This window comes from Acanthochromis polyacanthus, chromosome 22 (assembly GCF_021347895.1).
Source record: "Acanthochromis polyacanthus isolate Apoly-LR-REF ecotype Palm Island chromosome 22, KAUST_Apoly_ChrSc, whole genome shotgun sequence".
NCBI lineage: Eukaryota > Metazoa > Chordata > Actinopteri > Pomacentridae > Acanthochromis > Acanthochromis polyacanthus.
In genome coordinates, this window is record NC_067134.1 from 27416087 (window position 1) to 27434978 (window position 18892).

Sequence of the window (18892 nt, forward strand, 5' to 3'; positions counted from 1 at the left end):
TTTACATGAAAACATTCAGATATCCATTTTTAGAAGGCGTCTGAGGCTTTATTGGCTGTTCACGTTGCCGCTGCTGCTCTCAGCTGCCAGCTCCGGTCCGCCCGAGAGCCTCTGAGACAGTCGCCGGGTCACCATGACAACTGTGCCTTGTGCTCCGATTGGCTGGCAGGTTGCCGCGGCAGCAGCCATGGAGAGCGGAGAGTACAGCGGCAGAGGGGGCCCCACCTCCGAGTCCTCCTCGGGGACGTCGAAGCTGAGCTCCAAGAGCGCCAAGGAGCGACGCAACCGGCGGAAGAAGAGGAAGCAGCGGGAGGAGGAGGAGGAGAGGGGCGCCCGAGACAAGTTCCACAAGTCGGCGTCCGAGGACAGCATCAAGAGGTCCAGCTTCCGCTTCTCCATCGATGCCAACCGGCTCTCCTATGAGAAGAGATGTTCCTCACCCAACCAGGTAAACACTCCCAGAATGAGCAGTGGTTGTTGCCTGATGTTCCACAAAATGCATGAAAGAAATACACGAAACCAGCAAATAAACTTTACTTTATTTGCACCACATTTTAAGTTTTATTAACCCTCATGTTGTCCTGACCCGTTTTAAAGTTTGAAAATGTGGAAAAAATTTTTTTACAGTGAAACTTCTGACACAAAAAATCAACCAAAATTTTGGTTGAAATCAACCAAAAAAAAATCAACCAAAATTTTGGTTGATTTTTTTGTGAATGCTCTTAAAGAAAATATCAGATGTTTTACTGATATATGTGTAATCACTTTAGATGTTTTTAGGATTTTTTTGTAAGATTTTTACTAATTTTTCAAAAATATTTTCAAGAATTTTCTTGCCAAATTTTGGGGATTTTTTTTTAAATAAAACTTTTAAGGGAAACTTTTAAGGAATTATTGGAATTTTCTTCCTGAAGGTTTTGCAAATTTTCAAAAAATTTGGGGATTTTTTTTAAATAAAACTTTTAAGGAATTATTGGAATTTTCTTCCTGAAGGTTTTGCAAATTTTCCAAAATTTGGGGAATTTTTTTTAAATAAAACTTTTAAGGAATTATTTCGAATTTTCTTCCTGAAGGTTTTGCAAATTTTCAAAAATTTGGAGGATTTTATTTTTTTTGCTGAATTTTTGGATTTTTTTCAGATGAGGAAACAACATTTTTGGTGCCCATAAATGAAGACAGCAGGAGTAATAATGGCAGTTTTTGTCATTCTTTTTCTGTTTTCCATCACCCAGTTCCTCCTTCTGTGTGTCCTTCTTGTCTAACTGTGTGTGACATTTGTCCCCTCCATCCTCCCAGTCTTCCCCAGTTATTCCAGCCTAACCTCATTATCTCTTTGTCTCTCTCCCAGTCTCTTCTCAGCATCCGTGGATCCCTCTTCTCGCCTCGGAGGAACAGTCGTGCCAGCTTGTTCAGCTTCCGCGGCCGGGCTCGAGACATGGGCTCCGAGAACGACTTCGCCGACGACGAGCACAGCACCTTCGAGGAGAGCGACAGCCGCCGGGGCTCGTTGTTTTTGCCGCGTCGCCTCGAGCGTCGCTGCAGCGCCGTCAGCCAGACCAGCCTGGGGGCGCCGCGGATCATGCTTCCCGCCAACGGCAAGATGCACTGCGCCGTCGACTGCAACGGCGTGGTGTCGCTGGTCGGCGGCACCTCTGTGACAACCTCTCCTGTAGGTCTCCTGCTGCCCGAGGTGACTTCACTGTTCCATTGACCTCCTTCAAGTTTATACCAAGTTTAAGTCCTCATCCTGCCCTGCAAAAACTCTACATCTTACCAAGTCTGTTTGTCTTATTTTTAGTCTAAATGTCTCATCCCACTTGATTTAAGATAAATTCACTTAACAAGAGACATTTCAGCAGATGGAGGGACTTGTTTTAAGACAATGCATCTTAAATATCTTGTTAAGTCAAACAATCTTGAAATTACACCCCCTGTCAAAAGTATGGAGACGGCTTCTTATTTGTTTGAATGGAAAAGTGTCTCAATATTTTGACAGGGGGTGTATGTTGTTTTAACCCTCGTGTTGTCCTGCGAGTAAAATTGACCTGTTTCAAAGTTTAAAAATGTGGGAAAAAAATACATATTTTCACAGTGAAAGCTTCCGCGTTTTCAAAATTTTTTTGGAAATTTTTGAACATTTTTTGGTGGAAAAGAGAAATATTTCTTTAAGAACATTCAAGAAAAAAATCAACCAAAATCCAGCGAATTTTGCTGGATTTTGGTTGATTTTTTCCTGAATGTTCTTAAAGAAAATATTAGAACTTTTGCAAATATATATGGAGTCACTTTAGATACTTAGGACTTTTTTTGGAAGATTTTTATGAATTTTTTGAAAACATTTTTCTATTTCTTACATTTTTATTTCTTGCTAAATTTGGAGATTTAAAAAAAACTTTTAAGGCAAACTTTAAAGGAATTTTCTTCCTGAAGATTTTGCAAATTTTCAGAAATTTGGGGAATTTTTTGCAGAATTTTTGTTTTTTTCAGACATGGAAACAATATTTTTTGGTTTAACAGGAGGGTTAAACAGAGAACATTACTAAACATCGCTGGTGTTTCCTCATATTCTGGCTATTGGACGTTGTACTTTGATTAAACTTGGCTGCAGCTGTCTACATTATGAGAGTTCACCAAAGTTCATGAATGAAACGGAAAGATAAAAGTCTACCACACTCTTCTTGACTCATGTTCATGTGGCTCCAACGTTTTGATGTGAACCCGTCTTTGTGCGTTTCGTTCTAGGGGACGACTACAGATACTGAGCTGAAGAAACGCAGGTCATTTCACCAGCCGTCCATGGATTATTTAGACGAACCAGGGGGCCGGCAGAGAGCCATGAGTGTGGCCAGTATCCTCACCAACACCATGGAGGGTCAGGATCATGTTAATTTCAGTTCTAGTTTATTTACACCACCATTCAGAGGTTTGGGGTCACCCACCTTTGATCTGGACTGTATTTCTGTTTCAGTTAATGTCATATCCATTGAAAAAATGTTTTTCTTTCAAGAATAAATACATTTCTAAGTGACCCCAAACTTTTGAACGGTAGTGTGGATATCGTCAATTCAAAGTTTAGTTTGGATTCCCTTTTAGCAGCTCTTGTACATTTGTAAATATGTAGAGTTAGCATGTAGAGCATAAAAAAATAATCTCACAGGAATAAATTTCAACTGCATTACAAGATGTGTAAAAGACAGCTTCTCCTTTTCCAGAGCTTGAAGAGTCAAGGCAGAAGTGTCCACCCTGCTGGTACAGGTTTGCCAACACCTGTCTGATCTGGGACTGCTGTCCTGCGTGGCTGAAGATCAAGGAGGTCGTCAGCATGGTGGTCATGGACCCGTTTGTGGATCTGGCCATCACAATATGCATTGTCCTCAACACCCTGTTCATGGCCATGGAGCATTACCCCATGACTAAAGAGTTTGATAACGTCCTCTCAGTCGGAAACCTGGCAAGTCTTCATCTTTATGCCTCCCTTAAAACCTTTCACATCGTGGTATGTCTCCAATGATACAGCTTCCTCTCTCCTTCATCTTTAGGTGTTCACGGGCATCTTCACTGCAGAGATGTGCTTCAAGATCATCGCCCTGGATCCTTACTACTACTTCCAGGAGGGCTGGAACATCTTTGACGGCATCATCGTCAGTCTGAGTCTGATGGAGCTCGGCCTGGCCAACGTCGAAGGCCTGTCTGTGCTCCGGTCGTTCAGATTGGTAAGATGAGCAGCCGTTACATGAGAAGAGTTAACATGTAGCTGTACTTAACTGCGACTGGGGTCATGTCACAGCGACTCTCTGCTAATAATGAGGTAATGATGTAATGATGGCTTTTGTGCTGTGCATGAAAAGTTCCACTGGGAGTTGGTGCGTCTTCTTTTTTTCTGGTTTCTGGTCTCTGCCTGGTTTATTGTTACATACGAGTTTCAATATAAATGTTTTTTTCGCAAAGTATTTTGTAAAAAGGTCCTTTTATAACGTCTTAATTGTTGTGAGAAGATAGAAAGCTTTACAAGACACAAATATTTATGGATTACTTCTTTAAAACCCTTAGATTCTCAGTGTACTCATGCAGCAAGTTCCACCGTTCTGAGCCTACATGTTTACACTTAATTAAGCAGACATAATTATGACGTCCTGCTTCTTGTTTTCTCATTATAAGAAACTGTACAATAAACTAAATAGACAGGAATGGGGACGCTTCAAGCTTTCCGAAGCATCCAGTGGTTTTCAAGATTTCTATTCTATCAAAGATGCATGTCAGTACGTCTAAGGGTGCACAGCCACGGGGGATTGTTATTGGTTAATTGGGCGTAGTTAATTCATGTTGCTGCCCACAGTCTGACTCAGTGTATCCATGACGACGTTGCATTTCCCTTTTCTTGTAAAGTGTTATGTCTGTTTACATCAGTGACGACATTTTCCAAAATACTTGAATGAACAACACTAAAAACCAAACCAAAAACCAAACAAACACTGATATTGGTGTCCAAACTCATTCATTAAATCAGGAAGCGTCATCTCCTCAGCAGATTTGCTTGAAGCTTATTAGGAGCAGCAAACGAACAAACAAATCTTTGTCCCTGATCTGCTCACTGCACTGAGGGAGAAAACAGCTGCTGTCTGTAAAGCTCTGTTTTGTTGCACGTTAGATTTCATTTGTCGTGGTTCGATGGTGAGTTTTATGATGGAGCTAGACTCCTGACACTCCTGGCTTTTTAGTAGGATAGTAGTCTTTGGGTCAGGATGTAATTGCGGGACTTTTTGTATCATAGTTGACATTTTTGCTGTTTTCAGGCCTAAAACCAACATGGCCGCCTGTAACCAAACACCACATGGCATATTTCCAGAGAGATTTTTCTAACATAATTATGGATTATTTTCAAGTCATGTTGGATCATTTTTGGACAAATTTTGAGTCCGTTTGGACAATTTCTTGTCATTTTCAACAAGTTTTATGGCAGCTTGGATCTTTTCTCGTCATTTTGGGTCATTTTTGCGTCTTTGGGATCATTTTTGAGTCATTTAGGACAAATTTCATATCATTCTAGACTAATTTTATGTAATTATCCATCATTTTCCCATGGACATCAAAAGTACCTCAATTATATATTCACACACTTTTGCTAAACTCAGCCATTTCCTTGGTGGCTTTAGCTTCATATCAAGCATACAGAGTTTCAGTCTTCTTCTCTAAGTGAAATGGAAGCAGACAATAAGCATGTTTTTCACTCATTTAGAAACTAAATCTAATTTTTTTGTTTGCTTTTTATCCCCCAAACAGCTGAGGGTCTTCAAACTGGCCAAGTCCTGGCCCACCCTGAACATGCTGATCAAGATCATTGGTAACTCGGTGGGCGCTCTGGGAAACCTGACGCTGGTGTTGGCCATCATCGTGTTCATCTTTGCCGTGGTCGGCATGCAGCTGTTTGGAAAGAGCTACAAGGAGTATGTGTGTAAAATCGCTGATAACTGCCAGCTGCCCCGCTGGCACATGCACGACTTCTTCCACTCCTTCCTCATCGTGTTCCGGGTGCTGTGTGGCGAGTGGATCGAGACCATGTGGGACTGCATGGAGGTGGCGGGACAAACCATGTGTCTGATCGTCTTCATGATGGTCATGGTCATTGGAAACCTGGTGGTATGGGGTTCTTTCTGTTTGATTCCTTTCCATAATAGGGATAACGTGCAGTAGTTCTGTGTTTTGTCCCTCCACGATTTCACGAGCACTTTTTCAAGATTGTTGCGTCCCTAAGCAAGTTGTTTTAAGGGTATTTGTTGCCATGAAATTGCGGGAGACAGTGACGGTTGCTAAAAAGTTGCATTTTTTCAGCTTTTAGAACATGTTTCAACATTTTAATTGACAATATTTAATCCTAAACTAAGTCTTTAACGCTCCAACCCATTTACACAAGCTGGAACACCACGGTGGGAAATTAGCAGCAGCCAGATACTGGTTTAACAGGAAGTGGTTGGTAGATTAAGGCACAAAATGATCATTTCCTGTCAAATGAATCAGATTTGGACAATGGCTTAAAAAGTTAATTTCACATCCGGGCACATGTGTGTTCACACACACATGGTCACGGCTTGTCAATTAATGAATCTAACTTCCCTTTATTCTTTCAGAACTCCATCAGATCTGGATCAACAGCTTCCATCAAGGTGTTTTGTCTGGTACTGGTCTGGTACTGGTCTGGTAGAGGTCTGGAACTGGTCTGGTAGAGGTCTGGTAGGGGTTTGATAGAGGTCTGGTAGAAGTCTGGTACTGGTCTGCTAGAGGTCTGGTAGAGGTCTGGTACTGGTCTTATAGAGGTCTGGTAGAGGTCTGATAGAGGTCTGGTACTGGTCTGCTAGAGGTCTGGTAGAGGTCTGGTCCTGGTCTGGTACTGGTCTGGTACTGGTCTTATAGAGGTCTGGTAGAGGTCTGGTAGAGGTCTGGTACTGGTCTTATAGAGGTCTGGTAGAGGTCTGATAGAGGTCTGGTACTGGTCTGCTAGAGGTCTGGTAGAGGTCTGATAGAGGTCTGGTACTGGTCTGGTACAGGTCTTACAGAGGTCTGGTACTGGTCTGGTAGAGGTCTGGTACTGGTCTGGTAGAGGTCTGGTACTGGTCTGATAGAGGTCTGGTACTGGTCTGGTACAGGTCTAAAAGAGGTCTGGTACTGGTCTTGGTCGAGGTCTGGTAGTGATCTGGTCGCGGATTGGTACCGATCTGGTAGAGGTCTGGTACTGGTCTGATAGAGGTCTGGTACTGGTCTGGTAGAGATCTGGCAGAGGTCTGGTACTGGTCTGGTAGTGGTCTGGTTGCAACAGCTTTCATCACAGTGTTTTGTCTGTTCTCTGGTCCGCTCCTTTCAGCCATTCTCCTTGAAAAATGTTTGTCAATCGCAGATTTTCGTTTGTATTCCACCACAATATTCCACGGGTGCAAAACAGTTTACCTCTGCTTTGGTAACGAACATCAGGGAATTGTTTTTCTTGGTCTTTAGCAGTAATTTTTGTTGGTAAATGACAGACATTAGAATAGGACATGTCTGGATCTTCCAACCATAAACAAAGAAGTGAATTCAGTGACGTACGTGCATTACGTTGGCACTGGGGACTGCTATGATTTCAAAAGTTGCAGTGATTGGACAAAATTACAAGGTCGCGCAGAATTCACGGAGATTGGTGCGATCGCTGCATCGTTCAGTTCATGGAGGGACTGGTTGTTGCAGGAGTATCCATGTATTTACTGGCTGAAAAGGTTATAAAATCAGTTTTCTAAGGCATAGTTTTACTCCCTAATGTTTTCTCCCTCCCAGGTTCTGAATCTCTTCCTGGCTCTGCTCCTGAGCTCGTTCAGCGCTGACAACCTGGCGGCGACGGACGACGACAGCGAGATGAACAACCTGCAGATTGCCGTGGGCCGGATCCGGCGGGGCATCGCGTTCGTCAAAACCATGGTGCGGCAGTTCCTCCAGAGCCTCTGCTTCGGCGGGGCCGGTAAGGGCTCCGGTCTGGCCGAGGAGAGCAAACCGCTGGACGAGCTGCACAGCAACGGCAAGGGCAACTGCATCTCCAACCACACTTCAGTGGAGATCACCAAAGAGCCCATCGGGGTGTACATGACGGAGGGCAACGGGCGGCCGGGAGGAGGTCTGGTGGTGGGGGTTGGTGGGGACGCTACGGGTAAATACCCGGTGGAGGAATGTGACTACATGTCATTTATTCATAACCCCACCCTGACGGTGACGGTGCCCATCGCTGTGGGCGAGTCGGACTTTGAGAACGTGAACACAGAAGATTTCAGCAGCGACTCGTCTGACGTTGAGGGCAGCAAAGAGGTAAGAAGAAAGACTACGAAGCTTTCTCGAGTCACACAACCTTTGAATTTGATTAGCTCTCTCATATGTGTGATAGTTAACACCCAGCACAAGTCAGTCAGTGCAGGAATATGTTCAGATTTCCATAGAGATGGCCTTTTCAGAAAGATTTCCAACAGTCAAGCAGCAGAAATAACACACCTGCTGACTCATTTGTCCATGCATCCCACTGTGCTGCTGTAGTTTTTACTCAGTTCTCAAGCTCTTGGCAGCACAACAAGGAACAGCCATGACAAATCATGACTCAGATGTGCTTTTGACCCGAGCAGCAGGTTCATTTTCAACATATTTCTATGTGTCTATGTGTGGTTGACTTATACATCCCTGCTAAAGAGATTTATTTAATTTATTACAGTTTACTCTGAGGTTTCCTGATATGAATTTACATCAGGATCAGAATCAAATGTTTAACCCTCCTGTTGTCTTCATTTACAGGCAACAAAAAATATTGTTTCTTTGTCTGAAAAAAATCGAAAAATTCAGCAGAAAATTCCCCAAATTTATGAAAATTTGCAAAACCTTCAAGAAAAAAAATCTAAAATTTCCTTAAAAGTTTCCCTTAACATTTTAATTCAAAAAAATCTCCAAATGTGGCAAGAAATAGACATTTAAAAAATAATGTAAAAATTGTAAATACTTTCAAAAAATTCATAAAAAAATGTTAAAAATATCTAAAATGATTCCACATATATCAGAAAAAGTTCTAATAGTTTCTTTAAGAACATTCAGAAAAAAATCAACAAAAATCAAGTGAATTTTGCAGGATTTTTGTTGATTTTTTTTTAATGTTCTTAAAGAAACATTTTTTTTGACATTTGTTTTTTTTTCCACCAAAAAATGTTCAAAAATTCCCCCCAAAATGTTGAAAATGTGGAAGTTTTTACTGTGAAAATACATTTCTTTTCCACATTTTCAAACTTTAAAACTGCTAAATTTTGACCCGCAGGACGACACGAGGGTTAAACAAAATCAAATGCGTCACCATGAGCACATACTGTACTTGAAGTGCAGGTTTTTACTCTTTCATTGGGTATTCTGGCAGAGCAAAATGCTGTTAAGTGCTGCCAGCCTGACAAAGCCTCGTGCTCCTGGGGATGTCAACCTGCCACGGTGGGTGTGGTGCCAATTCCCCGTGATTCAAAACAGCCCAGGAGACTATTTGTAGCCATGGCAGCACATGTTCCACAGAAGGATCAGGCAGTGCTTCTGCCACGTCACTGTGCATCTTTTCACCCTGTAGCCGGGGGTTGCTGAACTGTTCTAATCATGTGACAGTTAAAAGATACTTACAGTTTTAAGCCATTAGCTCAAATTAGAGATAGAAGACATTAACTTGTGCAGTTAAGAGTAACGTAATAAGCATTTGGTGTGAGTCTGCTGTGTGAGACGACAATTAAGTGATGCCATCCCACTGTTTATGCCTTCAATCTAATAAGAAATGTGTTTGGAGCAGGGGTGTCAAACTCATTTAAGTTCAGGTTCCACATTCAGCCCAGTTTGATCTGAAATGACCAGTAAAATCACAGCAAAATAACCTGTAAATAACTAAAACTTTTCATTTTGTTTTAGTGCAAAAACGCACATTCTGAAAATGTTCACATTTAAGGAATTATCTTTTTACAAAACATCATGAAATTCCTTAAGAAAAATAAGTTCACTTTCATCAACATTCATCCTCAGTTTATCATTTCCACATCACAACTTCCAGATCACAGAATGTCTACAAAGGAACACATTTAGTCACAGCTGTCTGGAACTGATGATATAGTGTTTTACTTTATGATTAAAACAACAAAAGTCACACAAAAAAAGACAAAAAACTAGAAAAAAATTACAAAAATGACGCACAAAATGACAAAAATGAGACACAAAACAATGAAAACATGAGACAATTCATAAATCAGACGATTAAAGACAAAAAACAACAAAAACAAGACAAAATATTAAAAAATGAGACACAAAACGATGAAAATGAGACAAAATGAAACAAAACGACAAAAATTAGACAAAAAATCAACAAAAATGAGACATAAAATGACAAAAATGAGACACAAAACAATGAAAACATGAGACAATTCATAAATCAGGCAATTAAAGACAAAAAACAACAAAAACAAGACAAAATATTAAAAAATGAGACACAAAACGACAAAAATGAGACAAAAAACAACAAAAATGAGACACAAAACAACAAAAATGAGACACAAAACAATGAAAACATGAGACAAATCACAAATCGGACAATTAAAGACAAAAAAACAACAAAACAAGACAAAATATTAAAAATGAGACAAAAAACAACAAAAATGAGACAAAACGACGAAAATGAGACAAAACGACAAAAATGAGACAAAAAACAACAAAAATGAGACATAAAATGACAAAAATGAGACACAAAACAATGAAAACATGAGACAAATCACAAATCGGACAATTAAAGACAAAAAACAACAAAACAAGACAAAATATTAAAAAATGAGACACAAAACGACGAAAATGAGAGAAAACGACAAAAATGAGACAAAAAATAAAAAAAAAATGAGACATAAAATGACAAAAATGAGACACAAAACAATGAAAACATGAGACAAATCACGAATCGGACAATTAAAGACAAAAAAACAACAAAAACAAGACAAAATATTAAAAAATGAGACAGAAAACGACGACAATGAGACAAAACGACAAAAATGAAACAAAATGACAAAAATGAGACAAAAAACAACCAAAATGAGAAATAAAATGACAAAAATGAGACACAAAAGAATGAAAACATGAGACAAATCGGACAATTAAAGACAAAAAAAACGACAAAATATTAAAAAATGAGACACAAAACGACGAAAATGAGACAAAACGACGAAAATGAGACAAAACGACAAAAATGAGACAAAAAACAACAAAAATGAGACATAAAATGACAAAAATGAGACACAAAACAATGAAAACATGAGACAAATCGGACAATTAAAGACAAAAAAAACGACAAAATATTAAAAAATGAGACACAAAACGACGAAAATGAGACAAAACGACGAAAATGAGACAAAACGACAAAAATGAGACAAAAAACAACAAAAATGAGACATAAAATGACAAAAATGAGACACAAAACAATGAAAACATGAGACAAATCACAAATCGGACAATTAAAGACAAAAAACAACAAAAACAAGACAAAATTTTTAAAAATGAGACAAAAGACAACAAAAATGAGACAAAACGACAAAAATGAGACAAAACGACAAAAATGAGACAAAAAGCAACAAAAATGAGACACAAAATGACAAAAATGAGAAACAAAACAATGAAAACATGAGACAAATCACAAATCGGACAATTAAAGACAAAAAACAACAAAAACAAGACAAAATATTTAAAAATGAGACAAAAGACAACAAAAATGAGACACAAAATAACAAAAAACAATGAACAATCTAGTACATTACTTACTGATGAAAACAACTTGTCATGGTCTAGTAATGATTCTAAATTTATAGTTGTACTAATTTACAATCTGTAATTAATGTCTTTTCTGTAATTTCTCCACTTGGAGGGCCGCTGTTGGCCCGCGGGCCTCATGTTTGACACCCCTGCTTTAGAGGGAACCTAAAGTGCTTTTCTCTGAGGCTAACCTGTCGCTCCACTGTGCCTCGTGGTCCGACCGGTGACAGCAGACTTGAGGTTGTATGCTGGCTTCTGGTGTGTGTGACTGACTGTGTTTAACCCCGTTTGTTATTGCAGCCGTGTCACAGACGCTCTCAAGGTTTTCAGTGAGAGGAGAATTGTAAGACCACTTTATTGTACCATAGCACTAACCATGAGGACTGCCTATGCCATTTACAGACAAACAGCACATGTTTTCTCATACCTTCAACGGATTGCCCATTTTCGTTCTTTGCCTGGTCTGCCCTCCGTCCCACCCCACCCTGCCCTCTTTGCTTTATACCCTCCCCCCTTTTGCCCCATACAGCAGCACACTCAATGCTGTAATGTTTTCCCTTAACGCCCCCCCACCCCACCCCCTTCCATAATTTATCTCCGAGCATCAGGCTGTATCGCAGTTACAAACCATTAGGAATGAGCACCTTTTGTTCCATTGATAGACGAACTCATCCAACATGACGTTTGCTTTTGATTTCATTGCTTGGTTTTGACTTGGTTTTGGGACTTGATTGGCATCCGACACTTCCGAGCTTGAGAATGAAGGAAGAGAGGAGGTGGAGGCGGAGGAGGATGAGGAGGAGGAAGGGAAAAAAAGGAAGGGAGGAATGAATTTTGCTGCAGTTAGACAAAATTCATTTGTCTGGTTCGTAGCCCATGCCGACACACATGAAAAACCTGCACATACTTGTTTTTTATGTTACTGGAACATTGGTGGAATGATGAAAGATTCTTTCCAAAGAGATCATTTTGAAATAAATAAATGCTGATTTTTGCAGGGTGGCTGAACAGATAACACATCACAGATTACACTGGATCAGATTAGCTTCTTTATTTTGCTTCTCAAATATGAAATTTGGAATTTTAAGCTAAACTACACTGTAAAAATAAAAATGTTGCGGTGGTTGCCAGAACGCTACCGTAAAATTACAGTTAAACTTTTTCCTCATTTGTGGTAAAGAAATGCATTGATGCTGTTGATTTTACTGTTAAAAAAAAAGTGCTTCATTTTATATTTCACTGTAAAAAAAAACTAAAAAATGTTAGTTTTACTTGAGAATTTACATGAAAATACCTATAAAATAAAGTTTGTGTAACTTATGATAAATATTACAGCATTTTTCCATTATCAGCACAACAGTAAGTGTATTTAACATTAAATATGTGTATTTATAGCATATATGTCATTGGTGAAAATACATATATTAAATGTTAAATAAAATAACTATTGTGCTGATCATAGAAAAACACTGTAATATTTATAACAGGCCACACAAACTTTATTTTATAGGTATTTTATGTGGATTTTTTCAAATAAAACTTAGAAAAAAAAACACTTTTTTACAGTGAAATATGGACTGAAGCACATTTTTTAACCGTAAAATCATCAGCATCATGTGTTTCTTTACCGTAAATGAAGAAAATGTTTAACTGCAGTTTTCCAGGAGCCTTCTGGCGCCCACAGCTGATGGAATTTTACTGTAAAAATAACATTATTTTTACAGCGTGCATTGAATTGTAACTGCCAACACAGTTTTTGTGAGCTAGCTAGTCCGTCTGTATGTGTTATCCACTTTCGTTTCACTGCAACTATCTCATTACACAACTTGTCCAAATACAGTAAACTTTTGCCAACAAAATCTGCCAGTTATACGATAAAAGTATGTTCGATTAAAGCCCCGTATGGTCCACATGCAGAAGAGGTAAAATGGGTTTCTTGCTGAAGGATAGAAAGACAACGGGAGGGAAACCCCCTTCCAGTAAAGAATGCACTTGCGAGCAGCATGCTTCCATCATTCCCATGCCGTATTAGCTGGGTCCCACGGCAATCAGGGCTGCTGCACTGTCTAGGATGACATGTTCCTAATGCTTGACACGCCAGATCAGACACAAGGTTTGCCCAAAGGGGAACAGACGGGAAGCCTCACGTCACTATATGCAGATGATACCGTAATGTGCTGCAAAAACAAACCAATGCCTTTTAGGGTTTCTCAAACGTGTTGGCAGGGTTCAAAATTCATAGTTAGAAAGGCAGACAGAGTCTAGTGACGTAGACAATGGCAGCAACACTTGTCCTTGCAGATTTTTTTGTATACAGGGGGTCCTCGGTTTACGACGTCCTCGACTTCCGGCGTTTTGTCAGAACTGGTTACATGGAATTAGCTGGCGATGGGAGCGGATGAATACGCCGCTATCAGACGGCTTTGTTTACATTCTCCAGTTGTACGCCACCTTATATTGTGCTACATTCACTAACTTTTTGCCCTTCATTATGGCTCCCAAGCGTAAGTCAGACTCTTTATTGTCATTGCATTTCTGCAACGAAACTTTGTTGACACGTCCAGAAAAAAACAACATAGTAAACATCGAACAGCTGTATAAACAAATATTAGAATATATATATAAGCTTCCATACACAGGAAAAACCAACATTTTATGTTGGACAAACGTTTTTATTTATACAATGTGCTCTATATGATTACCATTGTTTCGAAAACATAAATTAATATGTTTTCCACTGTTGGTGAACTTAGATTAGCACAGTTAAAGTTATGCTTGTAATGGCGTTGAGATGATTTAAGTCTCATATCTTCACCATGGACTTCAAGAGCCCCCAAAGATAGCATCAAATGCATCTTCTATGGCATCTGAAACATAAAAAAAATATACATTATACGTTTTCCTATGTATGGAAACTTATGGCCCACCCAAGTAAATAGAAACAAGTATTTAAATAAAATGCCAAAGTATGATTTAAAGTGACTGATTGAAGTAAAATGCTCAGTTTGAATTGGTTATTTATTGGTGATGGTAAAAGTTGCAGCTGTCCAACTAGATGAACTTAAAAAATGAATCGTGAGTCGTAGCAAACTTGACTCCTTTACTCTTGATACACATTACAGAGGGAAACCGAAACAAAAACAGAATAAAATAACATGAATACATGTAAATAAATTCTTTTGACTGAACCAGGAAGTCCAAAAATGAAGTTGATTACTTACGACGTTGCCTCGTTTGCAAAGTAGAGATCTGTGCATCCAGAAAAGCACGCTAAACATCAAAAATAGTGGACAGGAAGTGACAACTGTCAACATACTTCAAAATAAAGGCTTTTTCAAAATAAAAATGCGTCGATAATTCTGCTTTAAGGGCAACAAACCGTTAGCCTAGCCACGCTACACCCATGTTTCTGACGGCACAAGGGTCTAGGGAAGCTCGACAGGGAGGGAGGCGGGCTAAAATGTTGTCTAGCAATTGGGTAGGTATACAACCAATCAGCGCAACGAATAGGCTGACGGAGTTCCTAGAGCACCGGCGGATTGTGGCTAAGTCCCGTTAGCTTCCCAACCAGCGGAGCCGTGGAGCCAACTGGTATATTAAGGATTTGCCATATCCCGTCGGCATAAGTCCAAATACGTCTTTCTTCTCAATGAAACACTTCAGTGCCGTCCTTTGTTTATCTTTCAAGTTGAATTTTAGCTTCAAATCTTTAAGGGCTGTGGCCAAAGCCGAGTCGAAAGATAACTGTTTATTGTGCGCCGGTTGTTTCTGTCAGAATCGTCACGCCTCTGTCGTCACTTCGTTATGCCCGCCTTCTGACTCTACACCTCATGGTGATTGGTCCGGCCAGTTTTAGGAGAATCCAGCCTCGAGCCTTATGGAGGGTAACTAGACCCACCCTGGCAGAGAATTAAATTCGTTGCCGTGGGTTGTCTAGCGCGGCTAGGCTAACAAACCGTGAAAGTGAAATTAGATTTAATAAAACGCTCAGAAAAGGAAGAAACACCAATGAACATCAGCATTATTAGATTAAGTTGTAAAAACAGTGCAAAATATTCCGTTATCTTCTAGTAAAATGATTCAGACATGTGTGAAAGTCGTTGGTTTTCATGACTTTTATGAAGAACTGATCGATATCCTGATGCACGCTTTGTTTACATTTTCAGACTTACGGCTAAAATCGACAAATCAATCTGTAAGAACGGGACTCTGCCATAAGTTGAGGACCTCCTGTATATCGCTGAGAAGGACAAAATGATTGAGTAGCACACTTAGTCCTGTATGCTCTCTGGGTATGCTATTTCAACATGTTTCTACCAAATGGGAACTAGAATGCCAGACCACATGCTGTCTTATAAACAGTGCACAGTACTGGTTTTTGCTGGTAAGCTAATGTGGTTCTCCGTCTACTTCAGCACAAACAGAAGAAGCTTGTACACTGCTTTCAAGGAATGGAAACCGTGTTTTCATGTCACTGAGGAAAACGCCGAGTCTTTGTGGGGGCGGGTTACAGGCCTGGGGGTGGGGGGGGGAAGAATTTTTCACACCAGGAAACATTTGGAAACGGGATAAATCGTAGAGGAAGTGATTCGAGTGGTTTTTCAGTGGACATGAAAATACTTGAGCACACGTTCTGCTTGGTACTACTTCAGGCTTGGATTGACGATGCACTGGAATACTGCATGCACTCTTCCTCGAACTGAGGTCACATCAAACGTACCCACAGTGCATTTTCCAACCTCCCCATGCCTCCAATCTGATTTGAGCCATCAGATAAAACTAATACCGAAGCCTGTAGGTACATTTGATCGATGCTGCATGTGATGATGATGATGATACTATGACTTTGAAGAGCCCAACTCTGTGAGCTATTACAGTGCCTAGTCTCCACGCTAAGGTTTGTAGCTGTGGCACTGGAGTACATGTGAATGGAGAATCACAGTGATAACCAGCTCAGAAGGTTGGCTCCTACAACCACTGAAGCTCTGCAGTCTGAGGCTACGCAGCGTAACTTTGTCCTCTCGTCTTCCTCGCAGAAGCTCGATGCAGAGCCCAAGCCTCCGAGCTCGTCGGAGGGGAGCACGGTTGATATCCGGCCCCCAGGAGACGGGGTCGATTCGGTGGAGCTGGAGCCGGAGGAGTCGCTGGACCCAGAGGCCTGCTTCACAGAGGGTGAGAGGGATGCAGGGCTGATGGGCAGGGAGGATGACGGGTAGTGGGGAAAGTGGGCCAGAGCCGGAAAGGTGGAAGACGAAGCACTTTCAGAGCACATTTCAAGACGAGGAGTAAATCGCACTAACTGCTCGCGCTTAGCACCAGTCTGTTCTGCTCACGGCTGAGTGACAGTGAATGGAAATGCTCAGTGAGACTGACAAAAACAGTGGTCTGTGGGCTTCTCTGGCTTTCTAATGCAACCTGACTTTTATCTGACACACCTCCAGTGCTATTCAAAATCTGCAAATACCTCATCATGGCTGCAAAAACAGAATATGATGACTGAGGACTGGAATTTATGCTTTTATCCATGTGCTAAAAGAACTGCATGAGGGTTTTCTAATCATCAGTGAGCCTTTCAACACCATTATCTAGCTTATTTCAAAAATATGGACATTTCTAAGTGACCCCAGACTTTTGAACAGTAGTGTACGTGAATTAAAGTTGCTCTATATTAGTTGAAGTTGCTCTGTATTAGCTAAAGTTGCTTTGTATTAGTTAAAGTTGCTCTATATTCGTTAAAGTTGCTCTATATTTGTTAAAGTTGCTCGATATTAAAGTTGCTCTATATTTGTTAAAGTTGCTTTGTGTTATTTAAAGTTGCTCTATATTAGTTAAAGTTGGTCTAAATTAAGCTTCAGTGTACCGCCGGCGGTACACCTACTAATTTGCATAGGAATTTCAGGAATGTCCGACGGCTGCAAACACGATTATACAAACACTACACGCCGATGGAAAGCTTAGATTCTCATGAATCCGCCGGTATAAACCACTTTCAGATGCGATTACCACAGCGGGTGAGAAAAACACATTTGTCCGACAAAAACAAATATTCATCCATCCGTTCTCTATACACGACTTCAACGTACACAACGCGACTCACATTTCCGGGTTCATTACTACACACAAAAAAAAAGATTCCACAAAAAACGGCCATAATCCAACCTTTTACATCAGATGACACAAGCCAGTAAACTATTTTGTCCAAAACATGTCCTGAAGTCGGTATAAAATCCACGAATCGGTCGTTTTCAAGGAAATGCACCTCGTGATGCCCGTCCAATATTCCCCGTATTTTTCGTAATTTTTTTATTTAAAAATAGAATATTAGCGATTTTTTTGTACTGAAAACGGCTGGAATTGACTGAAGCTTAAAGGGTTAAAGTTGCTCTAAATTTGTTAAAGTTGCTTTGTGTTAGTTAAAGTTGCTCTATATTAGTTAAAGTTGGTCTCAATTAATTAAAGTTGCTCTAAATTACAGTTGTGCCATATTAGTTGAAGTTCCTCTATATTAATTTGCTCAATATTTGTTAAAGTTGCTCGATATTAAAGTTGCTCTATATTAGTTTAAGTTCCTCATATTGGTTTAAGTTGCTCTAAATTAACTAGATTTGTTCTACATTAATTAAAGTTGCTCTAAATTAAAATTGCTCTACATTAGTGAAAGTTGCTCCAAATTAGTTGAAGTTGCTCTATTTTAAATTTGCTCTATATTTGTTAAAGTTGCTCGATATTAAAGTTGCTCTATATTATTGTGATGCACTTAAACAGTACTATATCTTATATTTCAGTAGCTGGTGGCACATGAATGAACTTTTTCTGGTGGAAAAAACGAAATGTTAAAAATATTTCTAAGAACTAAGAAAATATTTGAAGTTTTACTGATATATGTAATGACTTCAGATATTTTTAGGATTTTTGGGGGAGATTTTTACTCATTTTTTGAAAATATTTACAAGAATTTTCTTGTCAAAATTTGGGCATTATTTACATATAATTTTTCAGGGAAATTTCCTGAAGGTTTTGAAAATTTTCAGATATTTCAGGAATTTTTTTGCTGATTTTATTTTTTTTTCCAGACAAGGAAACAATATATTTTGGAGCCTATAAATGAAGACAACAGGAGGGTTAAAACAATGCATCTTAAATATCTTAAGTCAAACAGTCTTGAAATGATCTTCCTTTCAGTTGTATTCTACAAGAAAACTCAAAATAAGTTTAATACGTCTCAAATGAAGAGGTTACATGAAAGTAAAAATCTATTTTTGAGTGAAAAACTGCTATTTTACTTTTTTAAAACTATTTTAAGGCACCTAGGCTTGACTATCCTGGTAAAATAGAGCTTAAAATAAGTTTTCCCTGCTAATTTTACGATCTCAAGATTCTAAATAAAATATCTTATTTCAAGAAATCTTACCAAGCCAGTCTTCACTTGTTCTGTTGGCAGTTTTTTTTTTTTGTTTGTTTTTTTTACTTATTTCAAGGTAAAAGTTCTTTGAAATAAATTTTTCTTTTCTTGTTTTGAGAGGAGCATTTTTCCAGTGTATTAATCATGTGTTAAAACCATTTCCATTCATTCGTCTATCCTCTT

At 39.4% G+C, this 18892-nt stretch overlaps 1 protein-coding gene and 1 long non-coding RNA gene across 4 annotated transcripts in view; one reads left to right on the forward strand and one right to left on the reverse strand.

Moving 5' to 3' along the window:
• LOC127532183 (uncharacterized) overlaps nucleotides 1-18892 on the reverse strand; it is an 809822-nt gene that overhangs the window by 457973 nt on the left and 332957 nt on the right. The gene's annotated exons all lie outside the window — the stretch shown is intronic.
• scn1lab (sodium channel, voltage-gated, type I like, alpha b) overlaps nucleotides 1-18892 on the forward strand; it is a 64057-nt gene that overhangs the window by 29030 nt on the left and 16135 nt on the right. For all 3 annotated transcript variants that reach the window (XM_051943284.1, XM_051943285.1, XM_051943286.1), the window contains exons 11-18: nucleotides 170-448; nucleotides 1349-1690; nucleotides 2743-2872; nucleotides 3213-3451; nucleotides 3540-3713; nucleotides 5281-5637; nucleotides 7303-7824; nucleotides 16344-16479. In XM_051943284.1, coding sequence (XP_051799244.1) covers nucleotides 170-448; nucleotides 1349-1690; nucleotides 2743-2872; nucleotides 3213-3451; nucleotides 3540-3713; nucleotides 5281-5637; nucleotides 7303-7824; nucleotides 16344-16479 — 2179 coding nt within the window. The remainder of the gene's footprint in view (nucleotides 1-169; nucleotides 449-1348; nucleotides 1691-2742; nucleotides 2873-3212; nucleotides 3452-3539; nucleotides 3714-5280; nucleotides 5638-7302; nucleotides 7825-16343; nucleotides 16480-18892) is intronic.